The sequence below is a fragment of the Haemorhous mexicanus genome, chromosome 6 (genome assembly GCF_027477595.1).
Source record: "Haemorhous mexicanus isolate bHaeMex1 chromosome 6, bHaeMex1.pri, whole genome shotgun sequence".
In the NCBI taxonomy this organism is placed as follows: Eukaryota; Metazoa; Chordata; class Aves; order Passeriformes; family Fringillidae; genus Haemorhous; species Haemorhous mexicanus.
In genome coordinates, this window is record NC_082346.1 from 13356033 (window position 1) to 13376776 (window position 20744).

General features: G+C 38.0%; 1 protein-coding gene across 7 annotated transcripts in view; it reads left to right on the forward strand.

Annotated features, from left to right (window-relative positions):
- Positions 1-20744, forward strand: part of SBF2 (SET binding factor 2) — a 234178-nt gene that overhangs the window by 94437 nt on the left and 118997 nt on the right. For all 7 annotated transcript variants that reach the window (XM_059848847.1, XM_059848850.1, XM_059848852.1 and 4 more), the window contains exons 3-4: positions 6945-7082; positions 19713-19826. In XM_059848847.1, the coding sequence (XP_059704830.1) occupies positions 6945-7082; positions 19713-19826 (252 nt within the window). The remainder of the gene's footprint in view (positions 1-6944; positions 7083-19712; positions 19827-20744) is intronic.

The following is a 20744-nucleotide window of genomic DNA, read 5'->3' on the forward strand; positions in this document are numbered from 1 at the left end:
TCTCTTATTCCTTTGACCTCTGGTACCATGGGAGGCAATTATTGCTGACCAGCAAGGATTGCTTGTGAAAGGAATTCTGAAGGCAGGCCCTGTGTTCCTGAATTTCAGGTGCAAGACCCAAGTTTAAATTTATGACTTTTTACCTGTTTGATGAAGTTGAAAATGTATGTTTTTTTTTTTTTTTTTTAAGTACCTAAAATTCTCTGGTGTAAAGTATGTGCTTCAGACACCAAATGTATGGATATTTGGGTTGCCATACTGATGTACATCTGAGAATTCCTGGTGGTTGTCCACAGCTATCTAAGGCAGCCCAGAGCAGTGTTGGGTTTTACTCTGGGTGAGTGTGGTAAGAAAAGATTCTGGGTCCAAGGGTCTCAGAATTTTTAAATTTCCATAAGATTATATTGATAACACTTGGCTGAAAGCAACAGGATGGACCACTGGTTAAATAGGTTAAAAAAATAAAAGAACTATTTGCACAAGCCTGCCAATTCCACATTCTTACTAAACTTCATTAGAATGGAGATGTTGGAAGTTTGTTTTGTGAAGAAAGCCCCATTCAATGCCATTATTAATCCTGTACTATTTCTGAAATAAAGGCATTAGCTTGCAGTACTTACTCATAAATCACCATTTCTGTAGGCTGGCCTGGTTTTGTTCAGAAATGGTCAGAAGAGTATTTGACAGCTTTTTGTTGTTGTTGTTTTAAATAAGCCACTGGAATGGCAATACTAAGTGTTCTGAAAACACAAGAAGGAACTGTTTTCCCAGTGGGTGTAGTTTTCTTTCTAAAAGCCAGTTCAGTTTGTTTTTTGTATTTTTTTTTCCAGAAGATAAACTAGGAGTACAGTTGCTGCACAAATGCTTTTTACCAATTTGAGTTTTCATTATAGCAGCTCATTGAGGAAAGGTGTTTAAAATTACACAGTGGTACAAGGTTTTTAAAAGGCAAAGCAATGAATTTGAAACTGATGGGTTTTTTCCCAAGTGCATGTGTAGATGTGCACCCAGAATTATATATTTACTGGTGTGTGGGGGAGGTTAACCTTGATGAATTTCAGAAAAAGCCTTTTCTGTCTTTGATTTTGGAGGATGAATTGACTGGTTTTAATTGAGATGTTCCTGCATATTTTAGGTTTTCTTGCTTTGTGGAACTTTACTGCAGGGTCTCTGTGACAAGCTTGAGCATCTGGTTATTGAGGATCACTTCAATGTGCAGCTCCAAGGAGAGAATTCCTGGTCTGTCCCTTGTGCAGGATTAGTGCCACTGAGAGATCTTCCAGCAACTTTCAGCCTTAGGAAGCTCAAGAGTGTGGTTGAGGATCTTTTCTCTGGAGGGAAATCTTTTCTCTTAGTGTCTGTTTTTACATGGCTTTAAGGGTTTGAGTGAGGAGCTGAGGTGGAAATGTCCTCAGCACCTGGGCAGAGAGGGAAGGGTTTTTCCCCTGTAATATATATAATTCACAGGCAGCACTGCTCACAGGTGCCTCAAGGTGATTATGTAAAGGTTCCTCTTGGAGAATGCTGCATTTTGGTTCATTCCAAGATAGAAATTTAAAAAAGGCCTTAATTTTTTTTATTCCTTTAGAGCTTTAGGATTAAAAGCTATTGTTTTGTTTGGAGTGAGTTTTATTGTTTACAGTTGATCACCAGAATACTCTGCAACACTGCAAATGGGCTTTTACCTGGAAATAATTTGGATTGTATTTGAAGTGCTGGTATTTTATCCTGGTTTTATTTTAGACCAGGATAAGGATAAATACATGGTTTCTTAGATACAAGATATTGAAAGGCAGAAAGCTATTACAAAATTCAGTCTATATTTTGTGTTTTGTTTACATCCAGAGATATCCAAAAGCTCCAGGCGTTTCTTCATATTTACAGCTTCATAACATTGCTTTTTTTATCATGCCAGTGAGCATTGTAATTGTTTTGTTTTAAGTAGAGGTATGCATCTGAGAAAGAAAATTCCCTTTGCCAAAATTCCATACATAAGTGAACGGAGAAATGGTGAAATACTCAGCAGCTGGTGCTAGGTCATGCAAGTCCAGATGGAACAAACTTCCTTCACATAATGTCCAGAACATGGTTCTTTATTTTTAGGGAGGTTTGCAGGAAAGATGATGACGATACGTGTTAAAAACAGAGCACGGTTACTTGAATAGTAAGAGTCTACAGCCTTAATAAAATGAATCTTTGTGCCCAGAGTGATTGAAGGGAGAATTCAGTGCTTGGTGAAAGAGTTGAATTAGAAAGGAAAGTGGTTATCTCTGTCAGGTGTTTTAAATTTTAAAATCATTTTGGGATCTTTTAATTCAAGTTTAGTCAGTGGAGTTCAAGTGTTTTCTGCCTCATGTGCATCCTAGATAGCTTTGGATTTTATTTGACGAGGAGCAAGTGCACAAATGTATTTTGAAGAAAAAAATACAGTGTGAGAAAATGTCTTTAATATAATTTTTCAAGTGCAGGATTCTGTCACAGAGCTTGTCTACTGCTCTGTGTAAACCCTTCCCAAAATGCTTTCAAAGGATGACTTGCAAAGAATGTTTCATGTTGTAAACTTTCTGAACAACCTTTTTCCCCTTTCCCCTCGGTCATGCCATCAGAGGTGGTGGATTTCTGATGGAAAGCTGAGCAGCTCATTGATACAGCCAACAATGTAAAGTGCAGAGAGAGCAGTCTGTGGCTGCACAGACCCAGCTAGAATATTGATTTGAGTTTTTGTTGTGGACTTGGTTGTGCTCGGGCTGCAAGACAAGAAGAAAATGATGAATTTCTAATGTGCAGTTCAGCAGTTGGGTCATTTCTGATCAAATTTCTGAGATACAGATATTATAGTTTTACTGTGGTAAGGATACAAAGGACTGAAATTTTTCTTTAATGAAACTTGAACACTCTAGAATTACTGTTCATTATCATGATATTTAACCTTCATAATCACAGTAACTAACAAGCCTTCTTCCTCCAGTGCTTTAATAGAAATTGTGACAATTTCAACATTTTCTTCAAATTTTCAACAGACTTTAAAGTGCTCCTTGGGGAAGTTGTCATGGCCTCAAACTACTGGGTGTTCAAGCCCATCAATGTCCTTTTTCAAGCCAGGATCTACTTCACAACCTGTCCCTTCCCATTCAGGATGTCTAGGATTCTGGACACCAAAGCTGTGTACAGTATATCTAGGGGATATGCTGAATTATGCAAATGATTTATTTCAATAGAGAGGGACAAGGCAGCCAGTGGCAGCACAGCTGTAGCTCTAGGTTAGAGAGGGAACAAATCTATGCATCAAGCAAGGATGATGTGTTTAGCTTATAAAAGTCAGAAGAAAGAAATGTCACTTTTAAACTGATTAATCATGTCTAGACTTTAGCAAAAAGGCTTGTGGTGATGACATACAAATTTTTTGAAGGTAACAAACCCAGTCACACTGGTTTAAAACGCCATTTTTAAGTCTGTCTGGTTTCTTGTTTAGTCTGAAGGCATTTGTGGTAATAATTGAGAGAAAGTTCTTTGCTTCAGCGGGCACTTGCAGTTTCAGACAATGCATAAAGTGTAATTTCAGCACCTGCAGTGTAAGATGTGTTGCATATTCTTCAGTGCAATTTCTGCATATCTGCAGCAAATTTTAGAAGGCAATCAGTTCTAACATGGAATCTGTTGGAAGCACTTGCCCAGCATTGGGCTCCTTCTTACAAATTGTAACTTGGACATTCTGCTTCGTTCTCATTTTCACTGCCTTTGATAGGAGTTGTAGTCTGCTTCCAAGAATTCTGGCAAATAAGTGAAACAATATGGAAGGGTGTTGGTTCCTTAACTGTTGGGGTTTTTCTTGTTTACTGGAGAAGCCACATGACCTTTGGCTTGTATTCACAATGATGCTTTTGTCTGTTTTGGTAAAGCATCTGGTTTGGTATGGAAACATTTTCTTGTTCTTAGCAGCCAGAGAGTGCTGGTAATCATCCTGGAGGGTAACTTGTATTTATACTGGTTTGGAAAGTTCTCCTCAATGCTGCTTGCATTTCAAATATTGCACTAATATTTATTACCTTATTTTAGGGAAACTGAGAAACAGTCATTGTTTAATCTCTTGGGGGAGCCTGTTGTCTTTATCCTCAATCTCTTTATTTATAAATTCCTTCTAATTTAGTTGAAAACACAGACTCTCTGTGTAGCCAGTGGATGTACTCTACTTCAGCTGTTTTCCTCAGCAATCACTAATTGTTGTTTTCTAGTAAAATAGTTAAATCTAGAAAGTTTTGATGCCTGATGAAGGCTGACCTAGAAGAGAGGCAAGATGGAGTAAAAGAATAAAGTAGGGATTTATTAGAAGGCCTCAATGGATGCACCTTGGGCAGCACAAGAACCCAGCCAGGGCTACACCCAAGATGAACCAAAATGGTCACAAAATGCACAGCCGGTCACGGGGTCCCTTCTGTAAGTTCTGGTCCATTTGCATAGTGGAGTTAATTGTCCAGTTACAGCTTCAGCCCATGAAGTCCCATCCTCCTTGTTTTTCTCTCTTCAGCACACCTTGTTTATGCTCTTGGGCCTGAGATTTGGATCGTTGGTCCTTGGTCCCCAGCTGGAGAAGGAATTGTTTTGTCTCCCTACTCTGTGCAGAGAGCTCACCATCCCCTAATATGAACTACACACCAAAGTGGTGCAGAACCTGAAAAACATAAAAGCTAAAGCCTGAGGCATCATTTTGTACACAAGATCACTTTGAAATTGGGGAGAACTCTCACCTGTGATATGAGTAGGTTTTACACCTACATTGATTGAGAGGTTGCTATTGACAGCAGCCTGCCCAGATCCAAAGTCTCCTCTGGTGGTTCAAAGTTTAGCTGTAGGGCTTCCCTTTGCATTTCCCAGTTTACAGGGCAGATGTTGGAATAGATTTTGTGCAGCAGACCTGCTAATAATGCCTTTTCCCAATAGAAAGAATTGTTTTCAAACAATACCAAAGCACTTCTGTGCCTTTAGTAGGGAAGGGTTTGGAATGGGCAGAGTGGGGCTTTGTCCAGGAATTCCAGACTCTCAGAAATCTGAGATTGTTGTTTCCAGGTGTGAGATGGGCATCACCTGTAAAGCTGAAAGGCAGTGGCAGCAGCAAGGAGCTCCTGTGAGAGCTGGGAGACTGGGCAGATCTGAAGGAGTGTTGAGATTGTAAACTCAAGTGTTTGGACCTTAAGAAGCCTGAGCTGCATGAACAGCCTTAATTTGACACACCTTGTAGGAATAATTTGGTTTTAATGGCATATCACGGAAAGGTTTTATTTATTATTAGGCTCTTGCTGCATTCTTTGCATTTTGGCTCATATTTGTTGAGCAAAGAGCAAATCACAGTTTTGGGGGTTATCTTGTTGAACTGTGGATTCCAGGCTTCATTTATTACACAGACACCCCTCAAACTCAGCAATTCATAGAGAACTCTTAATGATTTTTTTAGTGTTAAACCTTTTAATGATGTTTTTGTTATAATGCCTGTATATATTGGCCACATTACATTATCTTTATTGCAGTCCTGCAAGATTAATAGCAGTATCTTCTTGTTTTTAACTGCCATGGGATGAAAAACAAAAGGAGATTAGGCCAGTATTATCAAAATCATGGACTAATACTGGATGCTTAACTTGGAATGACTAGGATGTCTTTTCACAGAGTACTTTTTGATGTTCAGAGCAGTTATTCTCAGATGTAGAAGGGAGTGCTTAGCACTTCTAAGGATACAGACTCACAAGTGTTAAGCTGACTATCTAGAATTTGAAGAATGTGACATGAGAAAACTTTGGTTTTGAAGATTTTCCCAGGATCATAAAAGAAACTGCATATCAGAGGCAGAGTTTTAACTGGTGTTCACCTAAGACTACCCAGGTTTTATGGTGGAGGTTCTAAAGATGAATCTGTAGAAAATGTTTGTTTACAAGTTACTCTTCATGCTCTTTCAGTCTTTAACATCTGTCTAGAGAAATGAAGCAATTCTGGAAACTTGAGATTTTCTCCTATCTGTTTGGTTCCTTTGGTATCTGCATTGTTTAACAATTCCAGGAATTTATTGTGGGTTTTTATTATTGTTATTACTCTTAATACATGCAAGGGTTATTGCTTTTTTGTCCAAACTCTAGGTTTATCATTTTACTATTAAGTATTAAATACTGTAATTAATTTGGGGGTTTTTTTGGATGTGACTTTAACCTTCAGTAAAAGAAAGGAGGGGTAAGGCCATCTCAGATGGCCATCTCTGGTATCTTCAGCAAACTGATCCCTGAATTTCAGCACACTCTTGCATTAGAGAGTATTCATTTAAAAAGGAAAAAACCCTCACCATTTCCACTTTGCTGTTAAGCTGTAGTTCTCTGTTTGTTCATGCTGCTTGTGCATGTAAAATTTCAAATGTTTACAATGAAGTTGACAAAAGTAATAAATAGGTGAAAAATATTGTTCTGTAATATTCTTTTTAGGAGTGAGTACTGAACTCACTTCCCATTTTGCAAGTAGGTGCAAATGATATATATCTATGTTTGATTAGATAAATTATTAGTGAAATAAGTGAAGAAATTAAAAATATAGAGATGTTTTAAGACGCAAGAATTTTAGCTTCAAATTCTAACCTTTTATCCAAATGAAATCTGCTTAATGTGTCAATTTATTCCTGTTGTTTCCTGTTCAACACCACAAAGATGCTCTTAAATGCTGACTGTATTTAAAGGAATACATTTTCTTTTTATAGTGTTTATTCTCTCCCTTAATGTTTATAGAGCTAAATTTTTCTCAGCCTTACCAAGTTCAAGACATATTGGGTTTTCCCCATTTTCTTCAAATTTTGCAACCCTGCATGTGTTCACTTTAAACAAAATGATCCTTGATAATGCTGAAATATTTTTCATATTTCTGAAAACAACTGGTGTCACTGCTCACCTGTGTCTCTCTCTTTGCTCCCTTAGTTTTGCCAGCCTGGAGGATGGCAGCTCTCCAAGGAGAGGAAACAGCCAACATTCTTCGTGGTGGTTTTGACTGACATTGACTCAGAGAGGCACTACTGCTCCTGCCTGACTTTCTATGAAGCAGAGATTAACCTGCAGGTAAGAGATTTACAGCAAGGAACAGAAGTGTGCCTACAGACAATGGATCCGTGTCACAGAGAGCAACTTGAGAAAATATTTTGCTGTTCCTGCTAAGGGTTCATTTTCCTGTCCTACAGAAATCCGTGTGTTTTTGCAAAAGGTGAGCTTGAGGCACTTTTTTGTGTGTTTGGAGTTTTCATCTGCTGTGAAACAAAAAAAAAAAAAAACCAGCCAAAACACGACATAGAATTTCTTTTTCTCCAGCACATTTTCCTTTTCAAATGGGATAAGCAATATGGTGTTCCTTTCATTTCCTTTCATGTTTGGCATAGCATGGGTGAATGAGTCCCAGCCTTATTCTAGGAGAAGGTTTATTAACTTCTGCTCCCTCTGCTGGCCTGCTCTGTCTGAACAGATGAGCATTCCCAAAGGATGCTGCAGTGTGCATCCATATTTCTGTAAGTGCATTTATTGGCAAGATTTAAAAAACTGATGGAATAATTATTCAGTTTTCAGTTGGGTCAGATTTGAGGTGTCAGCTACTTGGCACTGTTTGTTTTTTAACATGTATTTCATTTTTTTTTTGGCAAACCCAGTCTTTCAAAAATAGAGATTTTGTTTCCCATTTGATGTAAAGTGCTTCCTAGAATATCTGCTGTGACTTAATGCTTGAAATCTTTAGAATCTAGAACCTAGGGAAAACCTAATTCAATATGTAATTGCAGACTGCCATTGTTATGTTTTGAAATATCTTCTTTCCTACGTGAAAATTAAAAAAATAAGTAAAACCTTGGCACTAAGCATAAAGGAATTAGCTGAGATTAAATAAATAGCTGAGTAAAGTAATTTCTTGTTCTTTTAGGGAAGAACTGTATCATTATTGATTATTTTAGGGAAATGTTTTTAATAATCCAAGAGCACTATGTTCATTTAATACCAGAGTTGAAAGATTACCCTGTTTGTAGAATAACTGGAAGATGTGTTGCAGTAATAATAATAATGGGGTGTTTTTCTGGGAACAGTTGGAAGCCAGAGAATAATAGTTATTCTCATTTCATCGGTGCTACAGTTTAGTTGGATGTTTTTGTGGACTTTTAGAAGGATTTGAAAGCAGAAATGTACCCCAATATTAGATGTATTTTAATCTTAAGCTTTAGTGTAAATCAGCTGACGCATTCCTTTTAAAAATTTACTGTCTGTCATATTTCCTTTATTTTATAAGTAGAGAGTGAAATATTCTATAGTAATTCTTTCCCAGCTGATAAAAATTTACAATGGCTGACTCTTCCTCCACTCTATGTATTTCATAACATAAACTAAATTTAGCAAACTTGTTATTTATCCTGTGGTTTCTAGCAGCTGCTTTTGATTCCCTATCCACATCTTTGAAGTAATGCTCATCACAAAACATCCAGTAGTAACTAAAACTTTTTTTTTTCCTTATATTGCCTAAGTATTAATACAAAATAACCCAAAGTAAAAAACAATAAAAAAACTGAGTGCAGCAGGATGTTGGTTCTCATAATGCCATTCCTGGCTGTGTTGTAAAGAATGCATATTTTTCAGATGAACTTGTTGTGGTGAAATTTATTCTATGACTGCATTGTTTATAGCAAAACTTCCTGTTTCTTTCTGAAACCCAAAGAGAATAATTGAACGTGCCCTGTTTCATGGTCATTAGACAAGAATCCAGCACGTGTACAATCTGTAATGAAACCTGAGCTCAGCCAGCATTGGGCTATGGCAGTAATATTGATTGAACCATTCAGATGCATGCTTAATTAAATAATCCATGAAACATCGTGCCCAGGACTTGAAATGAAATCTAGACAGTGCTTTGCACAGATAAATACAGGTCAGTTTTTCCTTAACTGACTGATATAACTTACTGAGACAAAAGGAAGATTAAATTTCAATAAAAAACCCACAAAACCACTTCTTTCCCAGTAGCCTTTCCCAGGTAGACCTTGCTGATACATGAGGCTGGTCAGAATTCAGCCAGAGCAGCTGATGAGATGTTTGGCTTGGCAGAATCATCTTCACAAAAAAGAAAAAAAATTGGAATCAACCACTTGGAAGTTTTTGTGGTTAATTAAACTGGGAGTTGAAAACAAACTCATCTCTCAGAATGCTCCAAGAGAACCATCAAACCTTTTTGGAACCTTCTGCATAATAATACAAACCCTTTAGACACAGTTGAGTCTGAGAAGACTCAAGGGAGGACTCAAGTCAAGAAGACTTCTGTTGTTTTGGTTCCCTTCATCCCTGCTTCAGTTGTTTGCTACAGGATAATTTGTAAATAAATGCTACCAGAAGTGTGAGGAGTTTGTACTCAGATGGAATCCATAAGTGATACCATGATCACCTGGGGTGTAAGGTTAGTGTAGCAGCTGTACAAACTACACACTCTTCAGGGAAAAGGGATCCTCCCTGCTGTCTCTGAAAGTCCTGGATTCAGTGTAGCCTCTTGGCAGTTGCATGTCATAACAAGTTTTCCAGAGGAAAGCACAGGCTCTAGTAATCAATCAGCTGATGGCCCATTTTCAGCTTCTTACCCCGGCCAGAAAATAGGATGCTGTTTTCTTTGATGGCATCTGTGAATCATCCTTTGCATTGTTGCAGTTCTGACTGACCCAGAATTTATTACCTGCATGGGTGCTGGTCAGTTTGATTAGCAATCAGCTCTCAGAAAGGTGGGATAATATAAAAGAAGATGGTTGTTAACTTCAGCCTGATTCATACTCCATGTCTGTAGGCACAGGTGAGATGAACACACTCCATTAAACAGGGGAATGGAGCTCACTTGGTGCTCTGTGATGTCAGGTGACACAGCTTTGCCCTGGAGCCCTTCATGGGTTGTTCTGGTTTAGGATGCTAGTCTCACTTATTTATGCCAGTAATGTTTGCTAAAGCTAAATAAGGATATATTCCTCATCTGAGTTTAAAATGAAGCATTAGAAAGTTTGACCTTAAGAGCAGAAAAGATTGGATTGTGTGTAGACACTTCTAGAGGCAGTTCAAGTAACAGTGATAAAGCTGCTGTCATTCAGAGGCATCCTGAGCATGCTGCAGAGCAGTTCTAGGTGCAGGGTTTCTCTCCACCTCAAGTTCCTACATGAGTGTAAACAAATCTGAGATGCTGCTCTGGTTCTTGGTCCTTCCAGCTTGTTGTGTTCCCAGCACGTGCTTGGCTGTATCCACCTTTCTGTCTGGCTTGAGGTGCTACTTAGATGCTCTAGCAAACAGAGCTGGGTTCCTCATTCACTGCCTTGTGCCTGCAGCAATTAGGAGGAGGAGAATAAGTCAAAATATCTCTGTTGCCCTTCCTCTCACAGAGCCTTCAAAGTTGGTTGGTTTTTTTAGAGGGGCTGGGAGGATGTGGAGGTGTGTTATATCCCATTGCTGTATTTGATTGCTTCTGTGGACTTGAAACCTCATAGGTTTGAAATCCATTTGAAATGTCATTGATTTGGAGAAACCTTGTTCTACCAACCAAAAAAAAAAAAGTCTACTTGGTTTATTTTTCTGGCAGCTGAAGCCAGAAGCTGTTGAGCAGCCAAAAGGTGTTCAGAAGAATCATAGCTTACATCTACAGAATTCACCCATAAAACTCAGTTTCTCTGTGTTTGTAGCTTTATTAATCATAAAAAGTGTATATTTGTATACATATGTGTGCATACATTAACATGTTTAGTTCTGTGTAGTGTGCACTGTTTGCTAAAATGAGGTTCTCATTTCTAACAGCAATTTCTGCTGTTACCACTTAGCAGACAAGGACTTGATTTAATGCTTTTGACTCAGGAGATACTTCTGGTGACCTCAGTTGTGCTTCTTACCAGTTACACAGTTAGAATTTATATTAACAATGTTTGGAAGAGCACCACAGATAGAATCTTTCTTAAAAAATGTTGACTCAGATAATTTAGGAACATAATGGTCAATTTGTACATTGCTTTGCACTTGGAAAGAAATGTGCCCTCTCTTCCCAACCCCACCATCAACAAATTAGAGGATGATTTATGCCAGCAATTGAGCCTGTGCAACTGCATTTCTTGCATTACAGAAAATCTGCTCAGTGAGATCAGCACAACACCCCAAACATTTGTTTGTAACAATCTTATTGCAAGATTGTCTCATGCTTGTGTGTTGTCTCAAGTGTGTGTGTTAAAATATTGCAGTCACAAATATAGGATTAAATCTATTGCTGTGGAAAATGGACATAAGTAATAATTCACAGCTCTCCTGTTTCCTGCCATTCACATTCTTTTCCTCTCTCTGCCCTCCCTTGCAGCAAGAGGAAAAAGAACTTGTAAAAATCCCAAACCATAAAATGGCAGATTCACAACATTCATAGATATTTCCTGAGTCAAGGGAAAAACTGCCAACAAAATGATTGTGCTTCAAAAAGTTGTGATTTTCCAGCAAGGACTGGAGAGTTGCTGATCCTGCTGTGCTCAGGCATGTGCTGCTCAGTGAGTCACTGATGTTTTAGCAGGAGCTGAGAACACTCAGTTCAGCTGTACCTGTTTTGTGTGGGAAATCTGACCCCCCCCCTTTGGATGTTAAATGAGCATGTTCTTCCTAAAATGAAGTTTAATAATTGTTAGTATCCCAAATGCTGAATTTATTCTGAAAGTTTCTTCATAGAGTCAATGCCCCAAAGCACAGTTTGTGTAAAAAGCCCCCCAGTTTTAAGAGCAATGTTTAGTATGTTGCATCATCATCTTTCTGAATCTACTGAAAAATGGCTGTTGTGACATTGTATAGAGATTTAAATAATGCCTTATTTCCTTTCTAGTCTGGTGTAAAGGCCAGATTGCAGATAATTTTCTATATAAGAAACAGACTTGTATTTTAATGTCCTTTTATACATTTAAGATAACCATCAGAATTTAAAGTTGAGAGCAGTTGTACAGAGGAAATCATATTTCCATCTGAATAACTCTGGCAATAATTTCTCCTGCCCTGTTCATCCCCTGGCTCGTGCATTTGCACACACATCCCCAGGCTGAACTCCTGCTTTTGCAGGGTACAAAAACTTGTGTTGGGTAAAGGTCACCTTGTCCTCTTAACTCCTGTGTTGCTGAACAGAGGCCCCAAGTTCAGCTCCCAGCACAAGGAGATGCTATCTTTTCAGCAGAGGCATTTCTTTGTCAGTAGAGATCAGATTCAGCTGACTTTCCAGCAGCAGTATAATACTAATTCAGCAATTCACTGGAAGTCTTTGCAATGCATTTCCCCTGATGCAATTCAAAGGCATTAACTGTTTTAATTACCTAAAACAATCAGTGTGTGAAAAAATTTGCCTTGGTGTATGTCTACATATGCTGTTCTATATTATTTATCAAAAACATTGTAGTGAGTTAAAATAGGGCATGAATTGCAGCATTCTTAGATTTGAGTTTTGCCTTTTGTTCTGCATCTGTGTCATAGGTGTCTGCAGTTTTCTCACCTTAGTTTAGTGGTGTGTGAATACCTGGGTCAGGTTAGCTGCCTGTGGGAAAATTCAGAAAGGCTGAGTAATCTGGAAGCTCTGGAATGATGTTTGCTTCTGCAGAGTTCTTGCTGAGGACCTGGTGCTGCAGTTCTTTCCCATTCCTCAGGGGTAAGGTTAGCACAATAAAAGCACTTACTTCATGCAATTGATTATGGATATTCCAGCAGGGCAACTCAGTGGCATCATCGTGGGCTTCCCAGATCCTCTGGAGCTTGCACATCCTGTTCCAGAGACACATTTTGGTCATTTGCACGTTTTCCAGAGAGACATTTTGGTGGAAGGCTGCACTGAAATGTGCAAAGTGTGGGTGTGAGGTTACTTTGGTCCCAAAGTGCTTTCAATGTTTGTGTGTGATAGTCCATATCAACACCTTCTGGAGGTTTTCTAAGTGAGGGTTTTTAATGGTGAACATCTAATAGATTGTGGTGGGGTCAGTTTTGTGCAGTGCTGGAAGGTGCATTGCAAACTCTCTCCTACCACATTTGTTCTCTGAAGTGCCAGTAGTACATAGGGAGTGAACAAGCTGACCTGTCATAAAACCTCGAGATTGCTCCAATTTGATAAGTTAATGATCTTCAGGTCATTTTCTGTCTTTGATCCTTATCTTTTTTTAGTTGATAGGCTCCTTACTGTGCATTACTGCATTGTATTATCACCATTTTGAAATAATTAAATCAAGATAATGGCTTTGATGCTGGTTTAATATTTTCCAGTGCAGGTTTAGCTGCAGTGGTGTGGTTCTGTGCACACAGGCAAACCACAAGCAGATCTCTTCACCTGTGGTTTTAGCTCAGTACAGCAGACTGCAGGCAGGCTGCAGATTGGACTTCTGGCAGCAAGCAGTTTAGTTTATTTTAACTTTCCTACATGTGTTAGAATTTATTGGATACATGCATTTATATACTCTGACAAGTAAATAAAATTAATTGATGCTGAATGTTTTTTGGCCTTTGATGGTTAATAAAGCAGCTAAGCGTGTGCTTGGCTGCTAAGAAGACAAACAGAGACCAAGTGACATAAGGAGAAAAGGGATCTGTCCCAAATGAGTAATTGGCATAAGATTACTAAAGTAAACTCCAAATAATATTTCCTAAAATAAGGAATTGAACATGGTCTCTAAATCTTTGCTGGGCAGTTAGTAGAAAAACAACAGCTTGGTGAGCTTGGCATAATTTCAATGCTAAATTTTACATAGGGCAAACTGGTTTTGACATAATGAAGTACTAGAGAGCAGGTTTTGGAATGAGAAGAGTTCGTTCTCTTTCAAAGGGTGAACAAATTATTAAAGCACAACTCTAACTTCAGTTTCTGCTCACATTTGATTTCCTTTGAGCTTCAAATAATGCCTGCCAGCTTCCACCCTCAGAGCAGCTCAGCTACATCTAAGGCCTTAAGTTTCTTCTAACTTTTCTGTTAGTACCTCAGTTTAAATTGCTTTGTTTCCCTCTGACATGAGGATAAGGCAAATTTTACTCTGCTCAACAGGAATCAGAACCAGCATTCCAGATTCTGAGGACTAGAGTGAAAAGATAGGACAAGGGTGGTCATGGCTCATGTGTGCTGTAATTCAGTTGCATGTTGATGGAGCAAATGATAATGCTGAACTCAGGAGTAGGGAGAATTTTTTGGGACCATACTGGTAGGTCCTTTTGATCTTTCATAATTGACTTTGGTTCCTGCTGTTGATCTTGGCTAGATGGTTATCTTTAAGTTTAATGTCAATATTTAGAAGCAGAGCTGACATATTAAAATAATGCAATTTTTGTGGCAAAATCAGGTTTATAAAAGTTCAAGAGGAAACCTTAAAGTTTGAAGGCTAGATCATGGCAATTAATATCTCTGTTTAATAAAAGAAGATAAGGTTAATATGAGTAAAGTTGTTTTTTAAAGCTTCATTTGTTTTTTGGCTGCCATATCTGTTGCCTTTAAATGAGTTGCAGTTTTTCACTGAAGTAGCACAAAATCAGTCACCTTTTTCTTCTAGAAGTTTTAACATAGTGTTTTAAGCAGAAATTGACTTGCATGAGAATGTCTGGTTTTGTCCTGATTTACCCCATGCAACACTGAAGCCCATCCAGTGTCAGCCAGATGTGGCTCACAGGAAGTGTAATTTCATGGAAGCAGAGAGATGTTTCACAGTCCATTGCCACTCAATGGAAAACTTGGAGTGTAAGGTCAGCCTGGATCAGACATCAGGTAACCCACAAATGTGTTAACTTAGACAAATGTACATGAAATAAAAATAATTCATGGCTGTGAGTACCTATTTTCTTGTTATAATGCAGGATGGAGTTATTTATTAATATTTATTATATTTAATTTATTTCATATACGTTTCACTGTTAAGCAAGTATTTTGCTCTTGATCTACTTCCATTTATTTGAGGGAAATATGCAATATTTTGTTATCATAATTACCTTTTGTTTAATGCTTTTTCTTCTAATTTCAGGAACTTTCAAACTCCTGTCTTGTTACTTGATAAAATGCTGCAGACTGTACACTTTTCCACTTTACAGTTTTTCACTCAGTCTTGCTCAGCTTTACACTTTTTTGCAGATGTAGAGGGATTTTTAGAGCAAAAGGACACTGATTAAACAAAGCAATACCTTGCTTTTAATGTGTATAAACCCCACAAGTATTCCATTTTAACTACAGTGGTTGAGAAGGTATTAAACCTTTTTCTAGGATCTGGGACATCGTGCCTGATCTGCTGGTGACTGCAGTTGTCAGTTACCTTCCTCATGAAAAGAATGTTTTAATGATCAGACTGAATTTGTCCAGTTTGGGCTTGATGCCATGTACATCCCTTGGCTAACCTGAGGAACAAATTGTTTTCAGAAAACAAGGAAACAAATAAATAGCAGAGTGGTGATGAACAGTGATGATCACAGTTAGTTTTTCTGAACTGTTGGTTATCAGTCAGGGATCAAAGCTGGTTTAATGCATTTATTAATTCAGCTGCTTTTATAGAACAAGTTCATAAACTGTGGAGTGATGCTGTTAGTTCTACTGTTTGGGTATTGCATCTTTTAATTTACCCTTCACTTGAGGTCACAAATATGTTCAGTGGCTGCTTCTCCTCTAAAAGAAGAAAGGCCAGCAGTTGCAATAGGTGCACTCTCTAGTCTGTACTCATTTTTGTAAGAACCTGTGAAAGTGATTATTGTGTCATTCTGGGAGTTGTATGTGTATATATACATGTATATGTATGTACATGCATGTGTGTATGTATATATGCATATATTTTAGTGTAGATGTGGGTGTGAGCATTTGTTAAAATACATGAAAACATTTGAGCTTAAATATCTGTATTGGTGTGCTTTAAGTGTACTGAACACACACACACACACACACACATTTTGGCCAGTCTCTTAAGAGGCAATTTATGGCTGTACCAGCCAAGGTAAGCAAAATGAAATTGCATCCTATGACCTTCAAAAGAAGTGTCATCATTTTCTGAGTTTGTTTATCAAATATTATTAATGCAGAAAAAGAGATGGGGAAAAAAAAAACCCAGCAAGTAAATAAATCAAACATTTTGTTGTAAAACCAGGTAAGATTTTTCTGTTCAAACTTATGATACATCTTGAACCATGTTCTACCTACGTAAGAAATAATTGCTTGTTTAATTGTATTTTAATTTTTCAAGGATTTAATATTGTTTTTAGTTTTAAAATTGGCTATCTTAATTTTTCCTATCCATTTTTTTGATCTCATGTGACATAAATGTTACCATTCAATACTGTCATGTTGCATGTAAGCTTTTGTGATGGTTTGCAACATCCAGGAAATTTTTTTGGGAAAACTGCTCTAAGGACATAAGTCAGCCATAGTTTACAAATCTCTGCATTATATTCTTCTTATAACTTCAGAAACCAAGTCAGGGTGCAGAAGAAAAGAGGATCCTGGGTGTGACAGGCAGGGAATAGGACCCTGATGGGCTTTGGTCATGTCTAAGTACAAAGGACTGAATATTTCAAGCATGGTGAAAACCACAGCTCATGCAGTTCTTTGACACTGTTAGATCAGTCTCTGTTGCCTACTCTGCAGCCTCTGGGAAAGTCTTTTTCAGGACTTTGTTAATTGGATGGTAAAAAAGACAAATTATTCATTTGCCTTCTCAAGGCACAGGTATTTCTGGATTAGATTTTAGATGTTTATCACCTGTTAAACCAAATGGATTGTTCAGGATCTGGAACACTGGTTTGCGCTCTAGTTTTACATTTTTCTAAATTCAGCTGTTCTCAAAGTTTGCTTATTTCAAATAAATAAAAAGAAAAACGGGGTTGGGGGTGGGGGGAAAGGAATCACTTTCAATATCAATTAACCAAGGCACATTCAGGGAAGGGCAACAGAGCTGGAGAAGGGTCTGGAGCACAATTCTGATGAGCAGCTGCTGGGGCTGTTCAGCCTGGGGAAAAGGAGGCTCAGAGGGGATTTTACCACTCTGCCAGTCCATGGAAGGGGTTTTAGCCAGGTGGGGACCAGTCTCTTCCCTCAGGCAATGAGTGACAGGAGGAGAGGACACAGGCTCAAGGGGGGGGTCAGGCTGGACATCAGGAGGAGTTCCCTCACAGAAAGGGTGATCAGACTCTGGAATGGGCTGCCCAGGGAGGTGCTGCTGTCCCCATCCCTGGAGGTGCTCCAGAAGGAGCTGGACATGGCACACAGTGCTGTGGTCTCATTGGCAGGGTGGTGTTCACTCAGAGGTTGAACTCAGTGATCTCAGAGGTCTTTTCCAAGCCAAATGATTCTGTGGCTCTGTGATTCTGTAACTTAAATTCATCTTTCAATCTACATATCCTTAGCAAGGCTTTCCATGCCATCCATTTGTTCTTAGGTAAGCTGTAAACTAAATGCTGCATGTATAAAATAAAAAGTTATTGTAAAAAGTCCCCAACATAACAAATTCTTTCATTTTGTTATTTTTAATTAGACAATATTTTTTCCTTAGATGGAAATAGTGATAAAGAAAGCTGAAATGTGTATGTGTGTGTGTCTGACCAGAAGTGTAAATGCAATCACATTTGTGGCTTTAGTGCTCTGCAATTACTTTTGGTACAGAATGCTTTATGCTGTTAGTACTTTGCTTGAAAAGTAGGTTAAAAGTCATGTGTTTGAAATGATTATCTACTTAGTCTAATGACTCCTAATAATGTGCCTGTGTGCCTGTCAGAATGCTGAGCTGGGGAAGAAACACAGCAGTCACATTGCATTTTCCTGCAAATCTTTTGTGAAGTAGGAGAGAGTGGTTGAAGAGTGAAAATGCTTTATCAGTCAGAATTGTGCTGCTGTCGTGCCCTGAAAGCTTTAACTCTAATTATGAATTAATTCAAGACTTGGTCTGAAGTTGTGTGGATTTTATTAGAAAGGTCTTGCATGGAAAGCTCCTCCTTGCCCGAGCACCCTGAGGTTTCATTATCTTAGTTCCTTGTGAATATGGAGGAGCTTCCATGTTCCCTTGCTTTTAGGAATGTGGAATGTGTTTAAATTTCATTTTTCCTAATGTCAGAGCCCACAATTTGTCAGATATCCAGAAACTGTTGTCTTTATGCCTAGAACCCATACTTGCTCTTTAGAATGGTTGATACAGTAAACTTCTGCTGATAATTAAAAAATTTGGGGATTTTGGGGGGCAGAGGGAGGGAACTGTAATTCCTGTAAAAGCTCTCCCTGTCAGCATTAAAATGGATGAAAAGGAATGAACCTGTGTGGGATGAGTGTTGAGTTTTTGTGTTTCTCTATTTGTGAGATTTGTGAGTCACAACTTTATCTTAGAAATGAGGTGCAGACTCAACCAAGCACATACAATGGAAATGCCTTGCTGGACATTCAGGTAAAATTCCATGCACAAAGCCAAGTGTTGCCCATATGTGTATATGCACTGTTGAACCAACTGGTTTTATTTTGGTATGAAAGTGTTATATTGTATTAACCAAGGACCAAGTACTCTTTTTATATCATTTTAACTTGAATTCTGGATGGTGGGTTAGCATTTGCCTAAAGAAACTGTGCATTTTGAGTTATGATTGTGAAATAAAGCTCTTGAACTTGTAGCAATCCTGGCATTTAAGAGCATTTTTATCAGATTTCGTCCATTTAGGAGAAATGATGGATTTTTTTTTTAAGGAACTGAAATGATGAGTAGTAATGTGACAGAAATAGAAGGCAGATATTTCATGTTGTCATATGAAAATGGACACAATTTTTCTCGTGTTCCTAATTAAGATAATTGAGTGATTTTTGCTTGGAAGAATGCTTGGTCAGAGGAACAAATAAAAAAAATTTGGTGGGTGGTGCGGGGTTGGAGAGAATTACATCCAGAAATTGGAAAGCAAGGACATTCTGTCATCTGAAAACTTAATTTGTCAAAGAATGTATGGAATTTTAGAAATGAAAATATTTAGTGACATCTTCAGTTTTGGCTATGAATAATAATAAACTGTTTGTGATTGGATAAGTTCTGGCAAGAAGGTTTTAGCCACTTGCACAATATCATGAACAACTGCAAGTTTATTTGCACTGTGCTGTTCTCTCTCTCTCTTTTTTTTTTTTTGGAACCTTAGTGGTTCCTAAGAGTGAGGGATTTTTTGAGAAATCTGAACCAGTTTTCTGGTGAAGAAATATCTTTAAATTCCAAATTCACTAGGTCAGGCTGGAGATGACATTACAGATAATTTCAGCTGTAATGTTGGTGGGAATTCTGTAAGAAATTGAATTATATTGATGTGAGGAGGACAAGCATTCTTTTGTGAAATGCATGATCTCTGTATTTGGAGAGACTGGAGATCAGCTAACACTTTGATGTGGAAGGATCCTGTTCTATCATCCACTTCACAATCTAAAATGGGCCACAGGGAGTATTTAATGTGCAATTGTGTCCTTTTAAACTGCTTTCTTAAGAGAACTTCATTTTAGGTACATTGGTGCTTGACTTCCAGGGTGAGTTTTAATGAACTGAATTACATCTAGAACCTTTAGGGAGTTGGGGCAACCACTGAAGTGTGCTCCTGTTACTTGATTTTGTTACCAGTTTCAAATAATGCAGTACTTTTCTGAAGCTCTGAGAAATGTTAACTTTTGGTAAAAATGCTAACATTGTGGTTTGAGTTTTCTTCCTCCTTATTTATTGAAGTGTTTCTGTTTTCAAGGGAACAAAAGAAGTTGAAGGTGAAGAGGAGTCTGGTTTAATTCAGCCTGCAGAAGTATTTGCTCCTAAAAGTCTGGTGCTGGTGTCCAGATTGGATTATCCAGAAATTTTCAGGGTAAAGAACTTTCAATTGCTATTTACAATGTATCAGCAAAAAAAAAAAAAAAAAAATCTGGTTTTAAATGAGTAACAATGACAGTAGTTTTGATTTAAAATATCTCACTCAGGATTGATCTGGGAATTTAAAAGCAAAAGTAGCTTTAGATCAAACTAGATAAAATTCAGCATCTGTGACAGTAAATAACCCCTGTAGGTTCAAGTAGTGCCTTTTTACCCTCCAAGCAATTTTAAAACTACACAGAAGGAGTGGTAGAGATTTTTCTGGGCTCAGTGTACTCTCTAGTGAAAGAAGTTATTAGAAAAAAATTATGGTGGTAAATAACAGTGGTAAACTATATGTAGTGGTAAATGAACAGTGAAAATGTAGTTCTCCTCCACATATAAAGCAAAATGTCTGAGCCTCTTCCAGTGCAAATTAAGGTGCATGACCAAGATTGAGGACCTTGGGTTACTTTCAGCTGGTGAAATATGACTTATCTGAGATAAATGAAAAGCTTAAATTTCTCCTAAGTTAATACATATTAACAGTAACAAATAAAGTTCAGTTTACAGGTGAAGGGGGGAAATCAGTCAGCAGCAGTCTGTAGACATTAGGGGTGACTGCACCAGGTGAGATGAAAAGTCCTTGCAGCCCAGGATTTTGTCTCTCACAGTGGCCCATGGCCAGTGCAAAGCAAAGTGGGTAAGAACAGGGCAGGCTGTAGAAACAATTCTACAAAATGCTTTCCTCATCCCGTGTGAATAATGGCTAAGTGACATCCTGAACCTGAGGTGTTGTTTCTGTGGATTTTTCTGTAATTTGTTCACTTTCTTAACGTTCATATTTTACAGCAACCCACGGCACAGAGTTTCACTGTTTAACTATGTGTGAGATGAAAAGTTACTGTTGGAATTATTTCTGAGAAGAGAACTA